At 38.4% G+C, this 18,211-nt stretch overlaps 1 protein-coding gene across 1 annotated transcript in view; it reads left to right on the top strand.

Annotated features, from left to right (window-relative positions):
* The window catches only part of HTR2C (5-hydroxytryptamine receptor 2C), a 126,955-nt gene extending 109,783 nt beyond the window's left edge, over positions 1-17,172 (top strand). Inside the window, exon 4 of the mRNA XM_081563806.1 lies at positions 16,349-17,172. Coding sequence (XP_081419932.1) covers positions 16,349-17,172 — 824 coding nt within the window. The remainder of the gene's footprint in view (positions 1-16,348) is intronic.
* The last annotated feature ends 1,039 nt before the right edge of the window (positions 17,173-18,211 follow it).

The raw sequence follows: 18,211 nt of genomic DNA, 5'->3' as shown, positions 1-18,211 counted from the left end.
TTGATTTCTTTCATCAGTGTTTTATAGTTTTCTATATATAAGTCTTTTGTTTCTTTAGGTAGATATATTCCTAAGTATTTTATTCTTTTTGATGCAATGGTGAATGGTATTGTTTCCTTAATTTCTCTTTCTGTTTTCTCATGATTGGAGTATAGGAATGCAAGGGATTTCTGTGTGTTAATTTTATATCCTGCAACTTTACTATATTCATTGATCAACTCTAGTAATTTTCTAGTAGAGTCTTTAGGGTTTTCTATGTAGAGGATCATGTCATCTGCAAACAGTGAGAGTTTTACTTCTTCTTTTCCTATCTGTATTCCTTTTATTTCTTTTTCAGCTCTGATTGCTGTGGCCAAAACTTCCAAAACTATGTTGAATAGTAGTGGTGAAAGTGGGCATCCTTGCCTTGTTCCTGACTTTAGGGGAAATGCTTTCAATTTTTCACCATTGAGGATAATGTTTGCTGTGGGTTTGTCATATATAGCTTTTATTATGTTGAGATATGTTCCTTCTATTCCTGCTTTCTGGAGGGTTTTAATCATAAATGGATGCTGAATTTTGTCAAAGGCTTTTTCTGCATCTATTGAGATAACCATATGGTTTTTTTCTTTCAATTTGTTAATGTGGTGTATTACATTGATTGATTTGCGGATGTTAAAAAAACCTTGCATTCCTGGGATAAAGCCCACTTGGTCATGATGTATGATCTTTTTAATATGATGTTGGATTCTGTTTGCTAGAATTTTATTAAGGATTTTTGCATCTATGTTCATCAGTGATATTGGCCTGTAGTTTTCCTTTTTTGTGACATCTTTGTCTAGTTTTGGAATTAGGGTGATGGTGGCCTCATAGAATGAGTTTGGAAGTTTACCATCTTCTGCAATTTTCTGGAAGAGTTTGAGCAGGATAGGTGTTAGCTCTTCTCTAAATTTTTGGTAGAATTCCGCTGTGAAGCCGTCTGGTCCTGGGCTTTTGTTTGCTGGAAGATTTCTGATTACACTTTCGATTTCCGTGCTTATGATGGGTCTGTTAAGATCTTCTATTTCTTCCTGGTTCAGTTTTGGAAAGTTATACTTTTCTAAGAATGTGTCCATTTCTTCCAAGTTGTCCATTTTATTGGCATATAGCTGTTGGTAGTAGTCTCTTATGATCCTTTGTATTTCTGTGGAATCTGTTGTGATCTCTCCATTTTCATTTCTAATTTTGTTGATCTGATTCTTCTCCCTTTGTTTCTTGATGAGTCTGGCTAATGGCTTATCAATTTTGTTTATCTTCTCGAAAAACCAGCTTTTAGTTTTGTTGATTTTTGCTATGGTCTCTTTTGTTTCTTTTGCATTTATTTCTGCCCTAATTTTTAAGATTTCTTTCCTTCTACTGACCCTGGGGTTTTTCATTTCTTCCTTCTCTAGTTGCTTTAGGTGTAGAGTTAGTTGATTTATTTGATTTTTTTCTTGTTTCTTGAGGTACGCCTGTATTGCTATGAACCTTCCCCTTAGTATTGCTTTTACAGTGTCCCATAGGTTTTGGGTTGTTGTGTTTTCATTTTCATTCGTTTCTATGCATAATTTTATTTCTTTTTTGATTTCTTCTGTGATTTGTTGGTTATTCAGAAGCGTGTTGTTTAGCCTCCATATGTTGGAACTTTTAATAGTTTTTTTCCTGTAATTGAGGTCTAATCTTACTGCATTGTGGTCAGAGAAGATGGCTGGGATGATTTCAATTTTTTTGAATTTACCAAGGCTAGATTTATGGCCCAGGATGTGATCTATCCTGGAGAAAGTTCCATGTGCACTTGAGAAAAAGGTAAAATTGATTGTTTTGGGGTGGAAACTCCTGTAAATATCAATTAAATCTAATTTGTCTATTGTATCATTTAAAGTTTGTGTTTCCTTGTTAATTTTCTGTTTAGTTGATCTATCCATATGCGTGAGTGGAGTATTAAAGTCTCCCACTATTATTGTGTTATTGTTAATTTCCCCTTTCATACTTGTTAGTATTTGCCTTATATATTGTGGTGCTCCTATGTTGGGTGCATATATATTTATAATTGTTACGTCTTCTTCTTGAATTGATCCTTTGATCTTTATGTAGTGTCCTTCTTTGTCCCTTTTCACATCCTTTATTTTAAAGTCTATTTTATCTGAAATGAGTATTGCGACTCCTGCTTTCTTTTGGTCTCCGTTTGCATGGAATATGTTTTTCCATCCTTTCACTTTCAGCCTGTGTGTGTCCCTAGTTTTGAGGTGGGTCTCTTGTAGACAGCATATATAGGGGTCTTGTTTTTGTATCCATTCAGCAACCCTTTGCCTTTTGGTTGGGGCATTCAACCCATTTACATTTAAGGTAATTATTGATAAGTATGATCCCGTTGCCATTTACTTTGTTGTTTTGAGTTCGTGTTGAAACATCCTTTCTGTGTTTCCTGTTTAGAGAAGATCCTTTAGCATTTGCTGGAGAGCTGGTTTGGTGGTGCTGAATTCCCTCAGCTCTTGCTTGTCTGTAAAGCTTTTGAATTCTCCTTCATATCTGAATGAGATCCTTGCTGGGTACAGTAATCTGGGTTGTAGATTATTCTCTTTCATTACTTTAAGTATGTCCTGCCATTCCCTTCTAGCCTGAAGGGTTTCTATTGAAAGATCAGCTGTTATCCTTATGGGGATCCCCTTGTGTGTTATTTGTTGTTTTTCCCTTGCTGCTTTTAATATTTGTTCTTTGTGTTTGATCTTTGTTAATTTGATTAATATGTGTCTTGGGGTGTTTCGCCTTGGGTTTATCCTGTTTGGAACTCTCTGGGTTTCTTGGACTTCTGTGACTATTTCTTTCCTCAATTTAGGGAAATTCTCAATTATTATCTCCTCGAGTATTTTTTCATGGCCTTTCCTTTTATCTTCTTCTTCTGGGACTCCTATGATTCGAATGTTGGGGCGTTTCATATTGTCCCAGAGGTCCCGGAGGTTTTCCTCATTTCTTTTGATTCTTTTTTCTTTTTTCCTCTCTGCTTCGTTTATTTCCATCATTCTATCTTCTACCTCACTTATCCTATCTTCTGCCTCCGTTATTCTACTGTTGGTTCCCTCCAGAGTGTCTTTTATCTCCTTTATTTCATTATTCATTCTATATTGATTCCTTTTTATTTCTTCTAAGTCCTTGATAAACATTTCTTGCATCTTCTCAATCTTTGTCTCCAGGCTATTTATCTGTAACTCCATTTTGCTTTCAAGATTTTGGATCATTTTTATTATCCTTATTCTAAATTCTTTTTCGGATAGATTCCCTATCTCCTCCTCTTTTGTTTGGCTTTGTGGGCATTTCTCATTTTCCTTTGCTTGCTGAGTATTTCTCTGCCTTTTCATCTTGTTTAGATTGCTGTGTTAGGCGTGGCCCTTCTGTATTCTGGTAGTATGAAGTTCCTCTTTGTTGTGGAGGTTCCTCACTGCGGTTGGGGTTGGACAGGTGGCTTGTCAAGGTTTCCTGGTTGGGGGAGCTTGTGTCGGTGTTCTGGTGGGTGGAGCTGGATTTCTGCTCTCTTGAGTGTAATGGAGTGACCAGTATTAATTTTTGAGATGTCTATGGATTTGGTGTGCCTCTGGGCAGCCTGTATATTGATGCTCAGGTCTATGTTCCTGCGTTGCTGGAGAATTTGCGTGGTATGTCTTGCTCTGGAACTTATTATCTCTTGGGTGGAGCTTGGTTTCAGTGAATTTATGGAGGCTATTGGATGGTCTCTTATTAATTAATGTTTCCCCTGGCTTTCAGTCTTATTCTTGCAGTAGCCTCAAGACTTCTCCTTCCATACAGCCTCAATAATAAAACTTTTAGGTTAATGGTGAAAAGATTCTCCACAGTGAGGGATACCCAGAAAGGTTCACTGAGTTACATGGAGAGATGAGGTGGGGGGGGTGGGTTGAAGTGACCAGGAGGGGAAGAGGGGAATTCAAATGTGGAGAGAGCAATCTAGCCAGTAAGCACTTCCCTCTGTGCTTTCCACAGTTTGGAACCCTCAGAGTGATTCACAGAGATACATAGAGAGGGGGGAGGAAGGTAACAGAGGTGAGCATGAGTAGAAAGGGAGGAATTAAGAGGGGAGAGAGAGATCTGGGCAGTATCCTGTTCCTGAAGTGTTCTCCGGTACACAGAACACCCTCAGAGATTCACAGAATTGGGTTGAGAAGAGAAGGAGGAGGGTGGGAGATAGAGGTTCCCTGGGGGAGAAGAAAGAGCATCAATAGGGGGAGAGAGTGATCAGGCCAGTGATCACACTCCTGAGTAAAAATGGGTCCTAAAGATTGGGTTCTTAAATGTACAAAGTTGATATCAAATATGTAAAACACAGATTAAAAATCTAGAGTAGAGGTTAGACTCTTATAAAACTTACAATCTAAAAAAAAAAAAAAAAAAAAAAGAAAAAAAAAGGGAACAGTGTAACAAGAAAAAAAAACAGTAAAACAGTAAAAAAAGAAACAGTAAAAAAATGTAGAACAGGAAAAAAACCATTAAAAAAAAAAAACACAAAAGGTATAAGATATATGTATGTAGTTTGCTTCAAAAATAGGGGTTTTTTTTTTTTTTTTTTGCAAGTTAATAGTGGGTTATGAAAATGAAAGTTAAAGGTGTAATAGAGGACTTGAAGAAAAAGGAAAGAAGAGAAAAAAAAATTTTTTTAATTAAAAAAAAAATTAAAAAAAGAATTAAAAAAAATAATAATAGTAAAAAATATATATATCCCGGACTTTCTCTGGAGCTGTTGTGAGCAGTGTGGGATCTGCTCAGTTTTAGATAGATCCTTATTCCTGCTTATACTTTTCAAGATCTGTAGGTCCTTTTTAATGCAGTCGGTATTAGCTACAGGGATCTTAATCTGTTGGCCTGTCCCTTCCAAAGCACTTCCCTCTGTTTATTTGGCTTCTGTTTGGAGATCTCTTCAGTATCTAATTTCCGCCCTGCAACAAAGCGGTGGAGGTGATCTCTTTAGGTTCGCTTGTTCAATCGTGCTGTGGGGAGGAAGGAACACTGCAATTCTGGCGTGTGTGTGGTAAGCTCGCAGTGTCTCGGCCGCCCCCGCTCACGGCGTGTGTGCTTTCCCCGTCTACCCTGCTCAGGCTTCAGGTTACTCGGCCGGGGAGCGGGCCCTGAGCTGCGTGCACTTCCCAGGACTAAGCCGCTCAGGTTCAGGCTCCCGGTTACTCCACAAAGGCGCAGACTCGATTTTGCCCGCGGCTTGTGCCGTTCCCGGTCGGAGCTGCCCAGGCGGCCAGGAGTTTGGCGAGGGCGCTGTCCCCTGTTGGGGCGGTGCGGCTTATCACCTCCCTGGTCCCCGCCTCGGTTTACGGGCGCGCCCGGCTCCGGTGTGCTTTGTGTCGGTTCTGGGGAGCTGGTCTCTGGCTGCGACCCTCCCGGCTGCTGTCGACCCTCCGGGATCTCAGGCAGTCTTTGCTTAAAAACTGGGAGCCTGTTTGCAGTTTGGTAGGGGGTGCCCTCTCTGGAGCCGAGTTTGCCCCTTTCCGGCTCTGGCGGGCCCCGCCTGCCCGCTGTGTCCGGCGGGGGATGGCGCAGTCCGCAGCCGGCTAGCTCTCCTCTGGTATCGCTCAGTCCTTTGTTCTGTGAGCGGGCCGGCAGTGCCTTAGAGTTGGGCTTTTCGCGGGATAGTTCTCTCTCTCTCTCTCTCGCTGTCCCACAGTTTAGGTTACTATCTCACGTTAGCTCCCTCAGATTGCCCTCGGGGCACTCGGGCCCGGTCCTTACCCTAGGCAATGCCGCCCGCTCCTCTCCGTTCAGCCCCCACTTGCTGGTGGCGGATGATGCGAGCGTCTGGGGTTCTTTGCTGGGAGTTGCTTTAGGCACGTAATCTGTCGATTTTATTTATTTTTTCCTCCCAGTTACGTTGCCCTCCGAGATAAAAAATCCTCCCCCACACCCGCCGGTGAGAGGGTTTCCTGGTGCTTGGAAATTCCTCCTCTTTTACGACTCCCTCCCCGGGACGGGTCTCCGTCCCTAACTCTTTTGTCTCTCTTTTTATCTTTTATAATTTCTCCTACCTCTTTTGAAGATAATGCGCAGTTTTTGTGAAAGCCTGACGTCCTCAGCCAGCCTTCAGAAGTAGTTTTGTGAAGTTTGGTCAGCGTTCAGATGTTCTTTCGATAAATTTGTGGAGGAGAGAGTGGTCTCCCCGTCCTATTCCTCCGCCATCTTCTGCTCTCCCCTCCCCTGCCTCTTAAGGAGGCTCTGTAAGATAGCAAGTGGTTATGACTCAGGCTCTTTTCAAATTACTACTTCTATTCTGAGTCTCAGAGTTGTGAGATTTTGTGTGCACCCTCTAAGAGTGGAGTCTCTTTTTCCTACAGCTCTCAGCTTTCCCCAAAGTAAGCCCCACTGGTCTTCAAAGCTAATCATTCTGCGGGCTTGTCTTCCTGGTGCAAGAGCTGGGCTGGGAGCTCAATGTGGGGCTTGGACCCCTCATTCCTTGGAGAGAACCTATGTAATTGTAATTATCCTCTCATTTGTGGGTAACCTACCCAGGGATATGGGTCTTGACTATATTGTGTCTCCACTCTGCTTCTCTTACCTGTCTCATTTTGGTTCCTTCTTTATATCTTTAGTTGTAAAATATCTCTACTACTGGTCTTTGGTTGTTATCACTGATGGTTGTTCTATAAATAGTTGTGATTTGGGTGTGGCAGTGTGAGAAGATGAGCTCAGGGTCTTTCTACTTCACCATCTTGGCCTTATTTCAATTACAAACCAAACTAGCAATTTGCAGTATCTTTATCACTATCATCAATTGTTGTTGTTCAGTCGCTCAGCCATGTCCAACTCTTTGCAACCCCATGGACTGCAGCATACCAGGCCTCCCTGCCCATCACCATCTCCTGGAGCCTGCTCAAACTCATGTCCATTGAGTCAATGATGCCATCCAACCATCTCATCCTCTGTTGTCCCCTTCTCCTGCGGCCTTCAATCTTTCCCAGCATCAGGATCTTTTCTAATGAGTCAGCTCTTCGCATCAGGTAGCCAAAGTATTGGAGTTTCAGCTTCAGCATCAGTCCTTCCAATGAATATTCCAATGAATTTAGGCTTGACTGGTTTGATCTCAAGAGTCTTCTTCAACACCACAGTTCAAAAGCATCAATTCTTCGGCACTCAGCTTTCTTCACAGTCCAACTCTCACATCCATACATGAATACTGGAAATACCATAGCTTTGACTATGCAAACATTTGTCAGCAAAGTAATGTCTCTTTTTTAATATGCTGCCTATGTTTGTCATAGCTTTTCCTTCAAGGAGCAAGCATCTTTTAATTTCATGGCTTCAGTCACCATCTGCAGTGATTTTTGAGCCGAAGAAAATAAAGTTTGTCACTGTTTCCATTGTTTCCCCATCTATTTCCCATGAAGTGATGGGACCAGATGCCATGATCTTAATTTTTTGAATGTAGAGTTTTAAACCAGTTTTTTCACTCTCCTCTTTCACCCTCATCAAGAAGCTCTTTAGTTCCTCTTCACTTTCTGCCATAAGAGTGGTGCCATCTGCATATCAGAGATGGTAGGGGTAATGGTAGTTATGGCGACCTCCTTCAAAAGGACTTATGCCAGCATGCTCCAGACCACTCACAGGCAAGTCTGGCTTAGTCTCTTGTGGTGTCACTGCTCCTTTCTCCTGGGTCCTGGTACACACAAGGTTTTTTGTGTCTGTGCCCCCCAAGAGTCTGTTTCCCTAGTCTTATGGAAGTTCTGTAATCAAATCCCTCTGGCTTTCAAAGTTAAATTCCCTGGGGACTCTCAGTCCTTCTTCTGGATCCCCAGGTTGGGAAATCTGTTGTGGGCCCTAGAACTTTCACAACAGTGTGAGAACTTACTTGGTATAATTGTTCTCCAGTTTGTGGGTCGTCTGAACACTTCTGTTCTCTTGCCACCTAACACTTTCTTCTCATTTCTCTTCTACATTTCTGTATAGGGCCTGATAATTTCTGCCACCCAGTTATGCTATTAGGGCTTCCCTGGTATCTCAGATGGTAAAGAATCTGCCCGCAATGCTGGAGACATGGGTTCGATCCCAGGGTAGAGAAGGTCACCTGCAGAAGGGAATGGCAACCCACTCTAGTATTCTTGGTTGGAGAATCCTATCAGTTATAGTCCATGGGGTCACAAAGAGTTGGACACGACTGAGTGACTAACCACCACCACCAGTCATATTATTTCTTCTAACTTAAAAGAATAACCATTCTTTAGTCCTAGTGTAATTTTTCCAACTATTTCTGACTTTGTCTCCTCAGAGATCTTTACCAATCATCTTCACCTTTCTTTTCTGTATCTTTAAGCTCTTCCACTCTATTGGCTTTCACCTTCAATGTGTAAGCATATTATTGTATCTTAAGTATAATTTTAGTTTCCTCAGTCTTCATTTGTTTGTGAGTAGTGTAAAAGAGGAAAAATAATTTTCCCTCTACCCTTCTGAGTTCTTGGCTTAGACTCTTATAATAAAACACAGTTTAACGAGAGAAAACAAACAAGTTTATTAACATGTGTATGTGATGTATACATGTGCATGCATATACATGAGAGATATCCTAAAAAAACTAAATAATTCCCCCAGATGGTGCAAGGCACTACTTAAATGCCATCTTCAGCTAAAGACAAGTGAAGATATGAGGTGGGGAAAGGCCAGTTATGGCAGATTACCAGGAAAAGCTAGGTAAACAAGGGTTAGGTTTGCCATGCAGATTTAAGTGGACTCCCTCTCCATTAATAAGATTCTCCTGGGATTTAGTCATCTTTCTCTTCCCAGTAAAGAATCTGCCTACAATGCAGGAGACTCCGGTTCAATTCCTGAGTTGGGAAGATCCACTGGAGAAGGGATAGGCTACCCACTCCAATATTTCTGGGCTTCCTTTGTGGCTCAGTTGGTAAAGAATCTACCTGCAGTGTGGGAGACCTAGGTTCGATCCCTGGGTTGGGAAGATGCCCTGGAGTAGGGAGAGGCTACCCAGTCAAGTATTCTGGCCTAGAGAATTCCATGGACTGTATAGTAAGAGTTGGACACGACTGAGCAACTTTCACTTTCACTCTCTCTTCCCAGTACAGAGAAGTTAATGTTTACAAATGGAGATTTCCTTTGTAAATGCAAATTTCTCTTAGGTAGTTTTCAAAGCTTTTCCTGTCTCTGCCATGTTTCAAAATAATCAACTCAAAATAATCTTTATGCCAAAGAGGCATATTTTGGGGTAGCATATTCTGTAGTAATGTTTCCATATTTGGATGTTACTTCAAATTTTACTTCTCCATACCTTCAGCTGTATTATAGTTGGACTTCCTAGGACCTCCCCCACTGTTAAAAAACAAAATTCAATTGAGTAAATTTGAAAATTCAATGATTCACGAATTTTTTCCCCAATAGTCATGTACTGGTTTTTCTGGCAGTCATGTATGGATGTGAGAGTTGGACCATAAAGAAGGCCGAATGCCAAACAATTGATGCTTTCAAATTGTAGTACTAGAGAAGACTGTTGAGAGTCCCCTGGACAGCAAAGAGATCAAACCAGTCTATCCTAAAGGAAATCAACCCTGAATATTCATTGGAAGGACTGATGTTGAAGCTGAAGCTCCAATACTTTGGCCACCTGATATGAAGAGCCAACTCACTGGAAAAGACCCTGATGCTGGGAAAGACTGAGGACAGAAGGAGAAGGTGGCAACAGAGGATGAGATGGTTGGATGGCATCACCGACTCAGTGACATGAGTTTGAGCAATCTCTGGGAGATGGTGAAGGACAGGTGAGCCTGGTGTGCTATAGTCCATGGGGTTGCCAAGAGTTGGACATGACTCAACAACAGCATGCCTTCAGCCATATTATAGTTGGACTTCCCTAGGACCTACCTCAACATTCAACTGAGTAAATTTGAAGATCTAATTGGCTTTATTCAGCAATTCATGAATTAGGTAGCATCTCATCTAGTGAATAGACAGGCACTCCAAGGAACTGGACAAAATGGAAGGTTTTTATAGGCAGAAGAGTGGGATGAGGAAGTTATTAGCAAAAGAAAAGAATTCTTTCAGGTCAGGTCATCTTCTTTTGTAGGGGAAGGTAATGTGAGGAGTCTTATTATGCAGGTACCTAACTAGTGCTGATCAGGAAATTTCAGATTGCTTAAAAGTCACCTTACTGGGAGAAGTTGGGACTGCTATTAAATCTTGGTCCACTGTCATAGAGGCAGATGACTCCACTTGCTGCTTGCTACTTCTTTTTAACATTCAGTTCTCCATAAACTCTCGCCCAAGTTTAACTTATAAATCTTGGGTATTCTTCTTGTCACCTCATGAACTGTTTTCTTTTAGAATCTTCTTTTAGTTCAACTTCCCTTGAATTCATTTAAGGTCTTTTTCCTTACTCAATATCCTTTATTCATGCATGCTTAGGTTCCTACTCTTCCCAAAGCTAACAACTCCTTGAATTCAAAGTTGACTCTCAACCTGATTCTGAATTCCTTAAAATTCCCACTGCATCAACACCATCTACTTGCCAAAGTATACAAAGTATTGCTCCAACTCTCAGTCACACTTTATTATCTGATAGCTGAGGCAGCACTGCTTGTGTTTGTTTTGTCTTCTGTGTTCTTCTTTGAAAATAGTTTCTTCATATTTTGCTATCAATTCCCATGTTCAAGGGACTCACTTATTACTCCAAGAGGCAAGGGTCCACTCCTGTCAGCTTGACATTGTATGATCCTCCTTGAAAAAATTCCTTTCCATGAAAAACTCATGAAGATAGACACCCAGGAGATAGCCCTGCAGTTTAGTAACAAATTCCCGTAATCTGTGTTTTCATTTTGATGATGGCCAGTCTGTTCCAGGAAATGTATTTTATAATCTTTCTCTTTTATCTTATTATCATTTACTATTCATCTCTTGGCAATCTATTTCCTGTCTTCACTATTCGACTATAACTGTTCTCTCTAAAATTACCAGTGATCTCCTTATTTTCAAAGACAGGGGAAATGTTTCAAATTCTAGATCCTTCTGTGGCATTTGATGCTGTTGAGGATACCTTCTTCAGAACATTCCCTCTTTGTGTGTATTATGACATAATTTTTTGTTCACAGTGAACTATTACCATGCTCCTGATACTCATTTTGTAAATTTTGCTGCTGGTAATGTTGATCTTACCAAAAGATATCGAAAGAAGGTTTTCAGACCAGACTCACACATGCACAGACAATGATGACTATGTAATGACTGCTGTCTGGCCAACACTAATTGTAAGATACTATCAATTGTAAGATACATAGCACTTTTGAAGATGTTAAAATCTGAAAGAAATGGACATCTAAGAATCATGGGCATATGGTATTATTATCTGATTGCTTGAAGAGAATTGATCTGTGTTGCTTGAATTCAAGGCTTTAAGAAATAATGCAAACATCATTATACATTCTCTAAATTTACTTGCCTTATCTGATGTAAAATAACCACATCAAGTTATTTTACATCTTTTATGAGGCTAGAATAAGATAATGCATGTAAAATATGTACTGCAGCTAAAGCACCAAAATCAGTAAGCACTCAATAAATGATAACTAATAGTCATAGTAACACATATTTTCAATAAAAACTTGAACTATAACTGTTATTGAATTTAATGTTCTTAAGATGCCAAGACCCCATATGTTTATTGAAAGTATTTTTTTTCTCCCTTAGTAACCTTAATGAATAATAATCAATTTTACAGGGGTTTTTGAGATGCAAATGAGACAATGCATGCAAAATATTTGTTTATTTGTTGAAGTAGTACCTGATATTTTCAGCAGAACATGAATTATAACTTATTTTTGTTGTTTCTAAAATTCTAGAGATAATACACATTTTTGTAAGTTAATTTCAGAAAGATTAAGTGATTCTAGTTAATAATTCCTTCTTTTTATGTTTTTTGTCTGGATTAAATAATATATGAAAGTATATAACAATTGTAAAACATTTAACTCAGTGTGTGACAAATAAAAAGCACTCAGTAAAAAGTAATTATTATTACAATTGTTGTTATTTATTCCTGATATTATCTATGGTAGTTCATTTTCACTTTTTCTCCTTGGTCAAGTCAAAGATTTAAAAATATCAAAGACTGCTCCATTATACTTGCTAAGCTAGTTTTCTGAAGTTAACTTCACCAAATAGTATATACCTTTCATAATTTTTATGACAATGCGTGAGATAATGCATGTAAAATATTAAGTTGCTATTATTGATAGTTTATGTTTACCTGATATCACTTGAATTTCTACTGATTGACTAATTTAAAATACTGAGAAACACTTTATACATTGGCTGAATTTAACTCTCCAGCGTTTAAATAACTTCATCCACTAATATAAAACAGCAGTTCTCAAACTCTTTGGTGTCAGGGCCCATTTATACTTTTCAAAACAAATGAAGACCTCAAAGAGCTTTTGTTTATGTTGATTATATCTATTGATATTTATTATATTAGAAATTAAAACTGAGAAATGTTTAAAATATCTATGAATCATTTTAAATAACAATAATGAATCCATTTAATGCTAACATATTTTTGTATAAAAATTAACTATTTTTCCAAAAATAATTAAGAGAGAAGACAGGCATTGTTTAACAGTTTTTAAATCTCTTCAATATTTAGTTTTATGGAAAGATAGTTGGATTCTCATAGATGTATCTGCATTCAATCTGTTGTGGTACGTTATTTGGCATGAAGTTTATAAAGAATATGCAGTTTTAAAGATGAATAACTGGAAAAGGGAAATCTAGCAAACTCTCTAAAAGAATCTCAGAGGCCCCTCTGGGTCCTTGAGCCACACTTTGAGAACTGCTGACATATACTTTTAATTTTTTTTAAGTATTGAATAATATAATCTATATAATAGATATTGTTATTAATGCTGCTTTAGTTGCTATTAGTATTATTTATATAATTTCCAGATACTGTAAACTGAGTTTCTTGTTTTGTTGACTGCATTCACAGTTTCTGTAAAAACAAAAACAAAAACAAAACAAATGACAGTATAGATTTGATAAAATGGTTAAGCTACTTCACTAAATAATATCTCTATTATAGGAGTTAAAAGAAAGTGAGATAATATATCTTATACCTTTGACGTCAGTAATACACATGGCTCAATACCTGGCACATAAGGTAGACTCAATAAAAGGCAGCTTTAGAATCACTCTTTGTTCAATGTACAAAAGATTATGCAAATAGATGCCGGGGATAAAATTGACCTCATACACCCAGTAACATCATTAGCTTATCTGGAGTCACTCTGCTATCCTCTCTTGTCTCTAGACAAGGCCTACTTTTAGGCCCAAGATTCCCTTAGGAAAATGAATAAATCTTTTAACAGAAACAAGCTAATACCTCTTTAGAGCTGGGCTCTGAGTAATGCTGACTTCCACTGACATTATGGCCAGTGTGTGAGGCCTTCCCTAAAAATTTCAGATATCTAGGAATACCTAAAAGATTGTGCAGCATTTCCTTGGGGAAATGACTCTCCACTCCAGCACCTGTATCCTGAGCGTAGATATGTCTACCCTTGTCAGAATTCTTTCAGAATGAATGCAAACTCCCCAGATAATTTTCTAGCCTCAAGGTCTGGTTCCCACATTGTTTGAGGGCAGGGGAGGGGGGCAGTTTGGAAGGGGAGCCATTCCACTTTACCCCTCCTCTGGTCTTGCTATAGGATCCCGAGAAAGTATAACACAGTTTTCTACCAACATTTTGTCAGAAAATGGCCTTCTTCTCTACATTTATACCAAAATGGCAAGTGTTTCCACTCAGGACCCCAAGACTTTTGCTCTAGAAGTAATCAGTTCCAAAGTTAGTAGTGGTAGTAAATCTTATGGACTTTTATCATCTGAGGTCTAACAGCCATTTCTTTCTATGTTTCAGAAAGAATCTCTGTTTTATTTTAATTGCTTCCATTTTTAAAATATTAAACTTTTGGTATAAAGACTTTAAAAGATTATAAAATTAGATAGAATTACATTATAAAGAACCATGTACTCATTATCCAGCTCCAAGATTTATCAATTTATGGACTGACTTGCATCATCTGTACTTCCGTCCACTTCTCCCTCCCATATTATTTCAAAACAAACCTCAGAATCATAATATTTTATCCATAAACACTTCAGTATACACATATCTAAAAATATAAATTTTTTCCCACATAACTGCAATATCAACATCACTTTTAAAAATTAATTATTTACTATCATCAAAGGCCAGTTATTGTTCAAAATAACACATTTCCACCTGCGTCATGAATATTTTAAAAAATTTGTTTGTTTGCATCACAATTCCAAGAAGGTCCACATATTAAAATTGCTTGATAGGTATTTTAAGACTCTCTTAATATTAGGTTCTCTCTCTAATTTTTCCTGTTGTAAATGATTTGTTTTTAAGAAAACCTTCCATCTTTTCTTAATCTCATATTAGCTTCCTTAACTCCAGAAAACTTCCTACAACCTTATCCTCACTAAAACACTTCATGAAGGATAAGCCAATACTGGCTTCTTTCAGGAAAGCTTGATTTATGCTCTTTCTACATATTCCCTCATATTTATGGCTTTTGGAGTAAAGGTTCTAACAATACAAGATGGCAGCATTCTTACCTATCATTTTATAACTCTTAAGAAATGTAACCTGTGTGGTTCATCAAATTTGGTGACTATTACCTTCTGATACTTGCCACTCTTCCCATCTAGAGTTCAAAGGTCACTTCACCAGATCCTGTACTGTATTACCTGAGGACACTTTCTGTTTACAGTGTCTCCTAGTTTTCACAGCCATTCTTGCCTTCTTAAATGGCATGCCTAGGTTCAGAATTGCAGGTATGTACCAATACCCCAAGAAATCTTGCCACATCTATTGATGCTTCTCATACCATCACTTGGTCTCTTTCTCTAGAAAAAAAAAAACCCAGTCATGTAAGAAATTCAGGGTCTGAATTAGAAGGCTTAAAGATAACTTTTCAAATACTCTTCCTCATGTCTTCCCAGAAATTAAATACCAATCAACATCCTCACCAAGCTCTTAGCAAAGAAAAATATTTTCCCCTCTTGATCATCAAATACTCTATACCTGACAAAGCATGTTAAGACAATCTATAGGGACTTTCAGATTTGTCATGGTTCCCTGTGTGTTCCCTAAAGCCAGCAATGATCTTGGAGAGTGTGCTTCTATCCTCTCTCACAGTTCATAGTACAAATAGCCACCAGCCCAGGAATCCTCATAATAATCTCTGATAGAATCCTAAAAGTGCAACCTGAATTGTCCCAGGCTTCAAGTTCCTGTGGACACATGAAAAAATAAATTAACAGTAAAATTTGAATTTCACTTGTGCAAGTTATCCCTGCTTATTGATGATAGACCTCTTCAAGATCTACCATAATGATTTACCATAATGATTTCCAAAAATTTCTAGGTACATTACTTATGCTCAGGCACAAGATTCTGCTCCCATCTTCTTATTGATATTTTCTGCCTGTGAGCTTCTTTATTAGTGGAAGTGCTTACCTAGATGAACACCTCTCAGTATTCTTAAAAAACAAATTAGTTCAAAACTCCACAGGTAAATGGGAGGACTGTATCTCTCCCAGAGTCTCAGGAAAATGCTTACTAAAAAGACAATTCCTTCAGTTTCTGCATAGAGACTATGTCTGCATTGTGGTCAGATTTAATTCCTGTTTGGGGGGCATATTATCCTCTTCATCTCCAAAAAACTCCAGAGCTCCCAGGCTCTGTCACCAAAGGACTCACACATAGAAGTTCCTCTTCTTGACCACTTTCCTCTAGAAAGGATGTCCTTAGCTAAAAACTCATCTCAAACTCAGCCTAGTCAATGCAGACATGCTATTACTCCTAGGTGGTTATACACATCATTTTTATTGCATTTGGAATGCTAAAAATGAACAATTGAATTTATTGATGTCATTGAATACAGACACAAATTTATTCATTCAACAAATATTTAGTGAATACCTTCTATGAGCTGGGACATTTCTAGGAATTGGAGATAAAACAAAAAAGACACAATTTACTGTTATGTACAACCATACTTATAATTATCTCAGTAATGGTAATTCCAAGTCTTTTACAAAAGATTGGTGAGAAGGCATTCCTAACTTGAAAAAAAGCTGTCATTTTCTGATATCATACTGTTACTCTTTCATGTGACTATCACTTTATGCTGTGAATAGCTTTCAACAAATATCAGATCTAAATTTTCTCCAGTGATATGCAATTGAATGTATCCCACTGTACAAATTTGTTTAATGCTTCCATATGCTGTAACAATGTCCTACCTTCTTTTTTTTGTTCCTGTAGGTGTATCAGTTCCTATCCCAGTGATTGGACTGAGGGATGAAGACAAGGTGTTCGTCAACAACACCACCTGCGTGCTGAATGACCCAAATTTTGTTCTTATTGGGTCCTTTGTAGCTTTCTTCATACCGCTGACAATCATGGTGATTACCTACTGTCTGACGATTCATGTCCTTCGCCGACAAGCTCTGATGTTACTGCACGGCCACACTGAGGAACCGCCTGGAATAAACCTGAATTTCCTGAAATGCTGCAAGACGAACACGGATGAAGAGAACTCTGCAAACCCGAACCAAGATTTGAACCCACGCCGAAGGAAGAAGAAAGAAAGACGGCCTAGGGGCACCATGCAAGCTATCAACAATGAACGGAAAGCCTCGAAGGTTCTTGGCATTGTTTTCTTTGTGTTTCTGATCATGTGGTGCCCGTTTTTTATTACTAATATTTTGTCGGTTCTTTGTGAGAAGGCTTGTAATCAAAAGCTCATGGAAAAGCTTCTGAATGTGTTTGTTTGGATTGGCTATGTTTGTTCAGGAATTAATCCTCTGGTGTACACTCTTTTCAACAAAGTTTACCGAAGGGCTTTCTCCAACTATTTGCGCTGCAATTATACGGCAGATAAAAAGCCTCCAATCAGACAAATCCCCAGAGTTGCTGCCACTGCTTTGTCTGGGAGGGAGCTTAATGTTAACATTTACCGGCACACCAATGAACCAGTAATTAAGAAACCTGATGACAAGGAGCCTGGTATAGAGATGCAAGTTGAGAGTTTGGAGCTACCGGTTAATCCCTCCAATGTGATTAGTGAAAGGATTAGTAGTGTGTAAGAAAGAGCAGCACAGTCTTTTCCTATGGTAAAGCTACAAATGTAGGAAATTGTTCTTTAATTCTGTTGGTCATATCTAATGTAAATATTGCCGTCTGAAAAGTGTGTTTTATATATAGCTTTGCAATCCTGTACTTTACAATCATGCTTACAATAGTGAGATTTAGGGTTCTATATTTACTGTTCATAATAGATTGAGAGTAACTTATTTTGATTGATGCAAAAATGTTGATTTTCCCCCCTTCCACCCCTCCTTCCCTCCCCCTTTTTTTTTCCTTTCTCCCTCTTTTTCTTTTGCATATAAGGAAACATTGATGTTCATCTCAGGTGGCATTTGCAGGAGACCAGAATGATACACATGACAGTGGTTTTCAACCACACCAAAATTGAATAAATTCAGTGGACTCTTTTTTCCAGGTTAACAGTAAATATACACTTTAAATTCTTGCTATGCTCATCTACACACATAAATACAGTAAAATAGGTTCTGCCTTCTGAAACTCTATCACAACTATTAGTGAGTCAAAGGCAGAACTTACTTCTTGTCACACACAGGGGAAATTTTGACATTGTCAGAATGTTATGTTGATATTTTACTGCAATGTCTGTCCCCAAACATAGTAGAATTTTAACATAGCAGCTAGTTAACTGGAACTACAGAAGTGGAAGGATGACAAGAGATATATACACCAACAATAGCTTTTCACTTCTTATAATGTTCAAATTCTGATTATAATGACAAGCAAACTGGATTTAGTGTTTTCATTCTGGTCCTTAGTAAATACCTAATTCCATGATTAAACTGGGAAACAAAATCCCAGTTATTTCCCAATCCAGGATTCAACATCAATTGGATTTTGATCTCAGGATCCTGGAAATTCGTGTGCTAACACACAAAATGAAATTAGCATTTTTGAGCCTTATTAAAATAGTGTATTAATTATGGTACCTCTGTCTATAGGACCTAATTTAGCAGTCCATTTTTGAGTAAAACTTGCGTTGGAAGCAGAGGCCCAAGACTTTGGAAGTTTTACTTGATT

Source organism: Giraffa tippelskirchi, chromosome X (assembly GCF_054371585.1).
Source record: "Giraffa tippelskirchi isolate mGirTip1 chromosome X, T2T-mGirTip1v1.2.pri, whole genome shotgun sequence".
In the NCBI taxonomy this organism is placed as follows: Eukaryota; Metazoa; Chordata; class Mammalia; order Artiodactyla; family Giraffidae; genus Giraffa; species Giraffa tippelskirchi.
The sequence above is the reverse complement of the archived record's forward strand: the minus strand, read 5'-3'. Positions and strand labels throughout refer to the sequence as shown.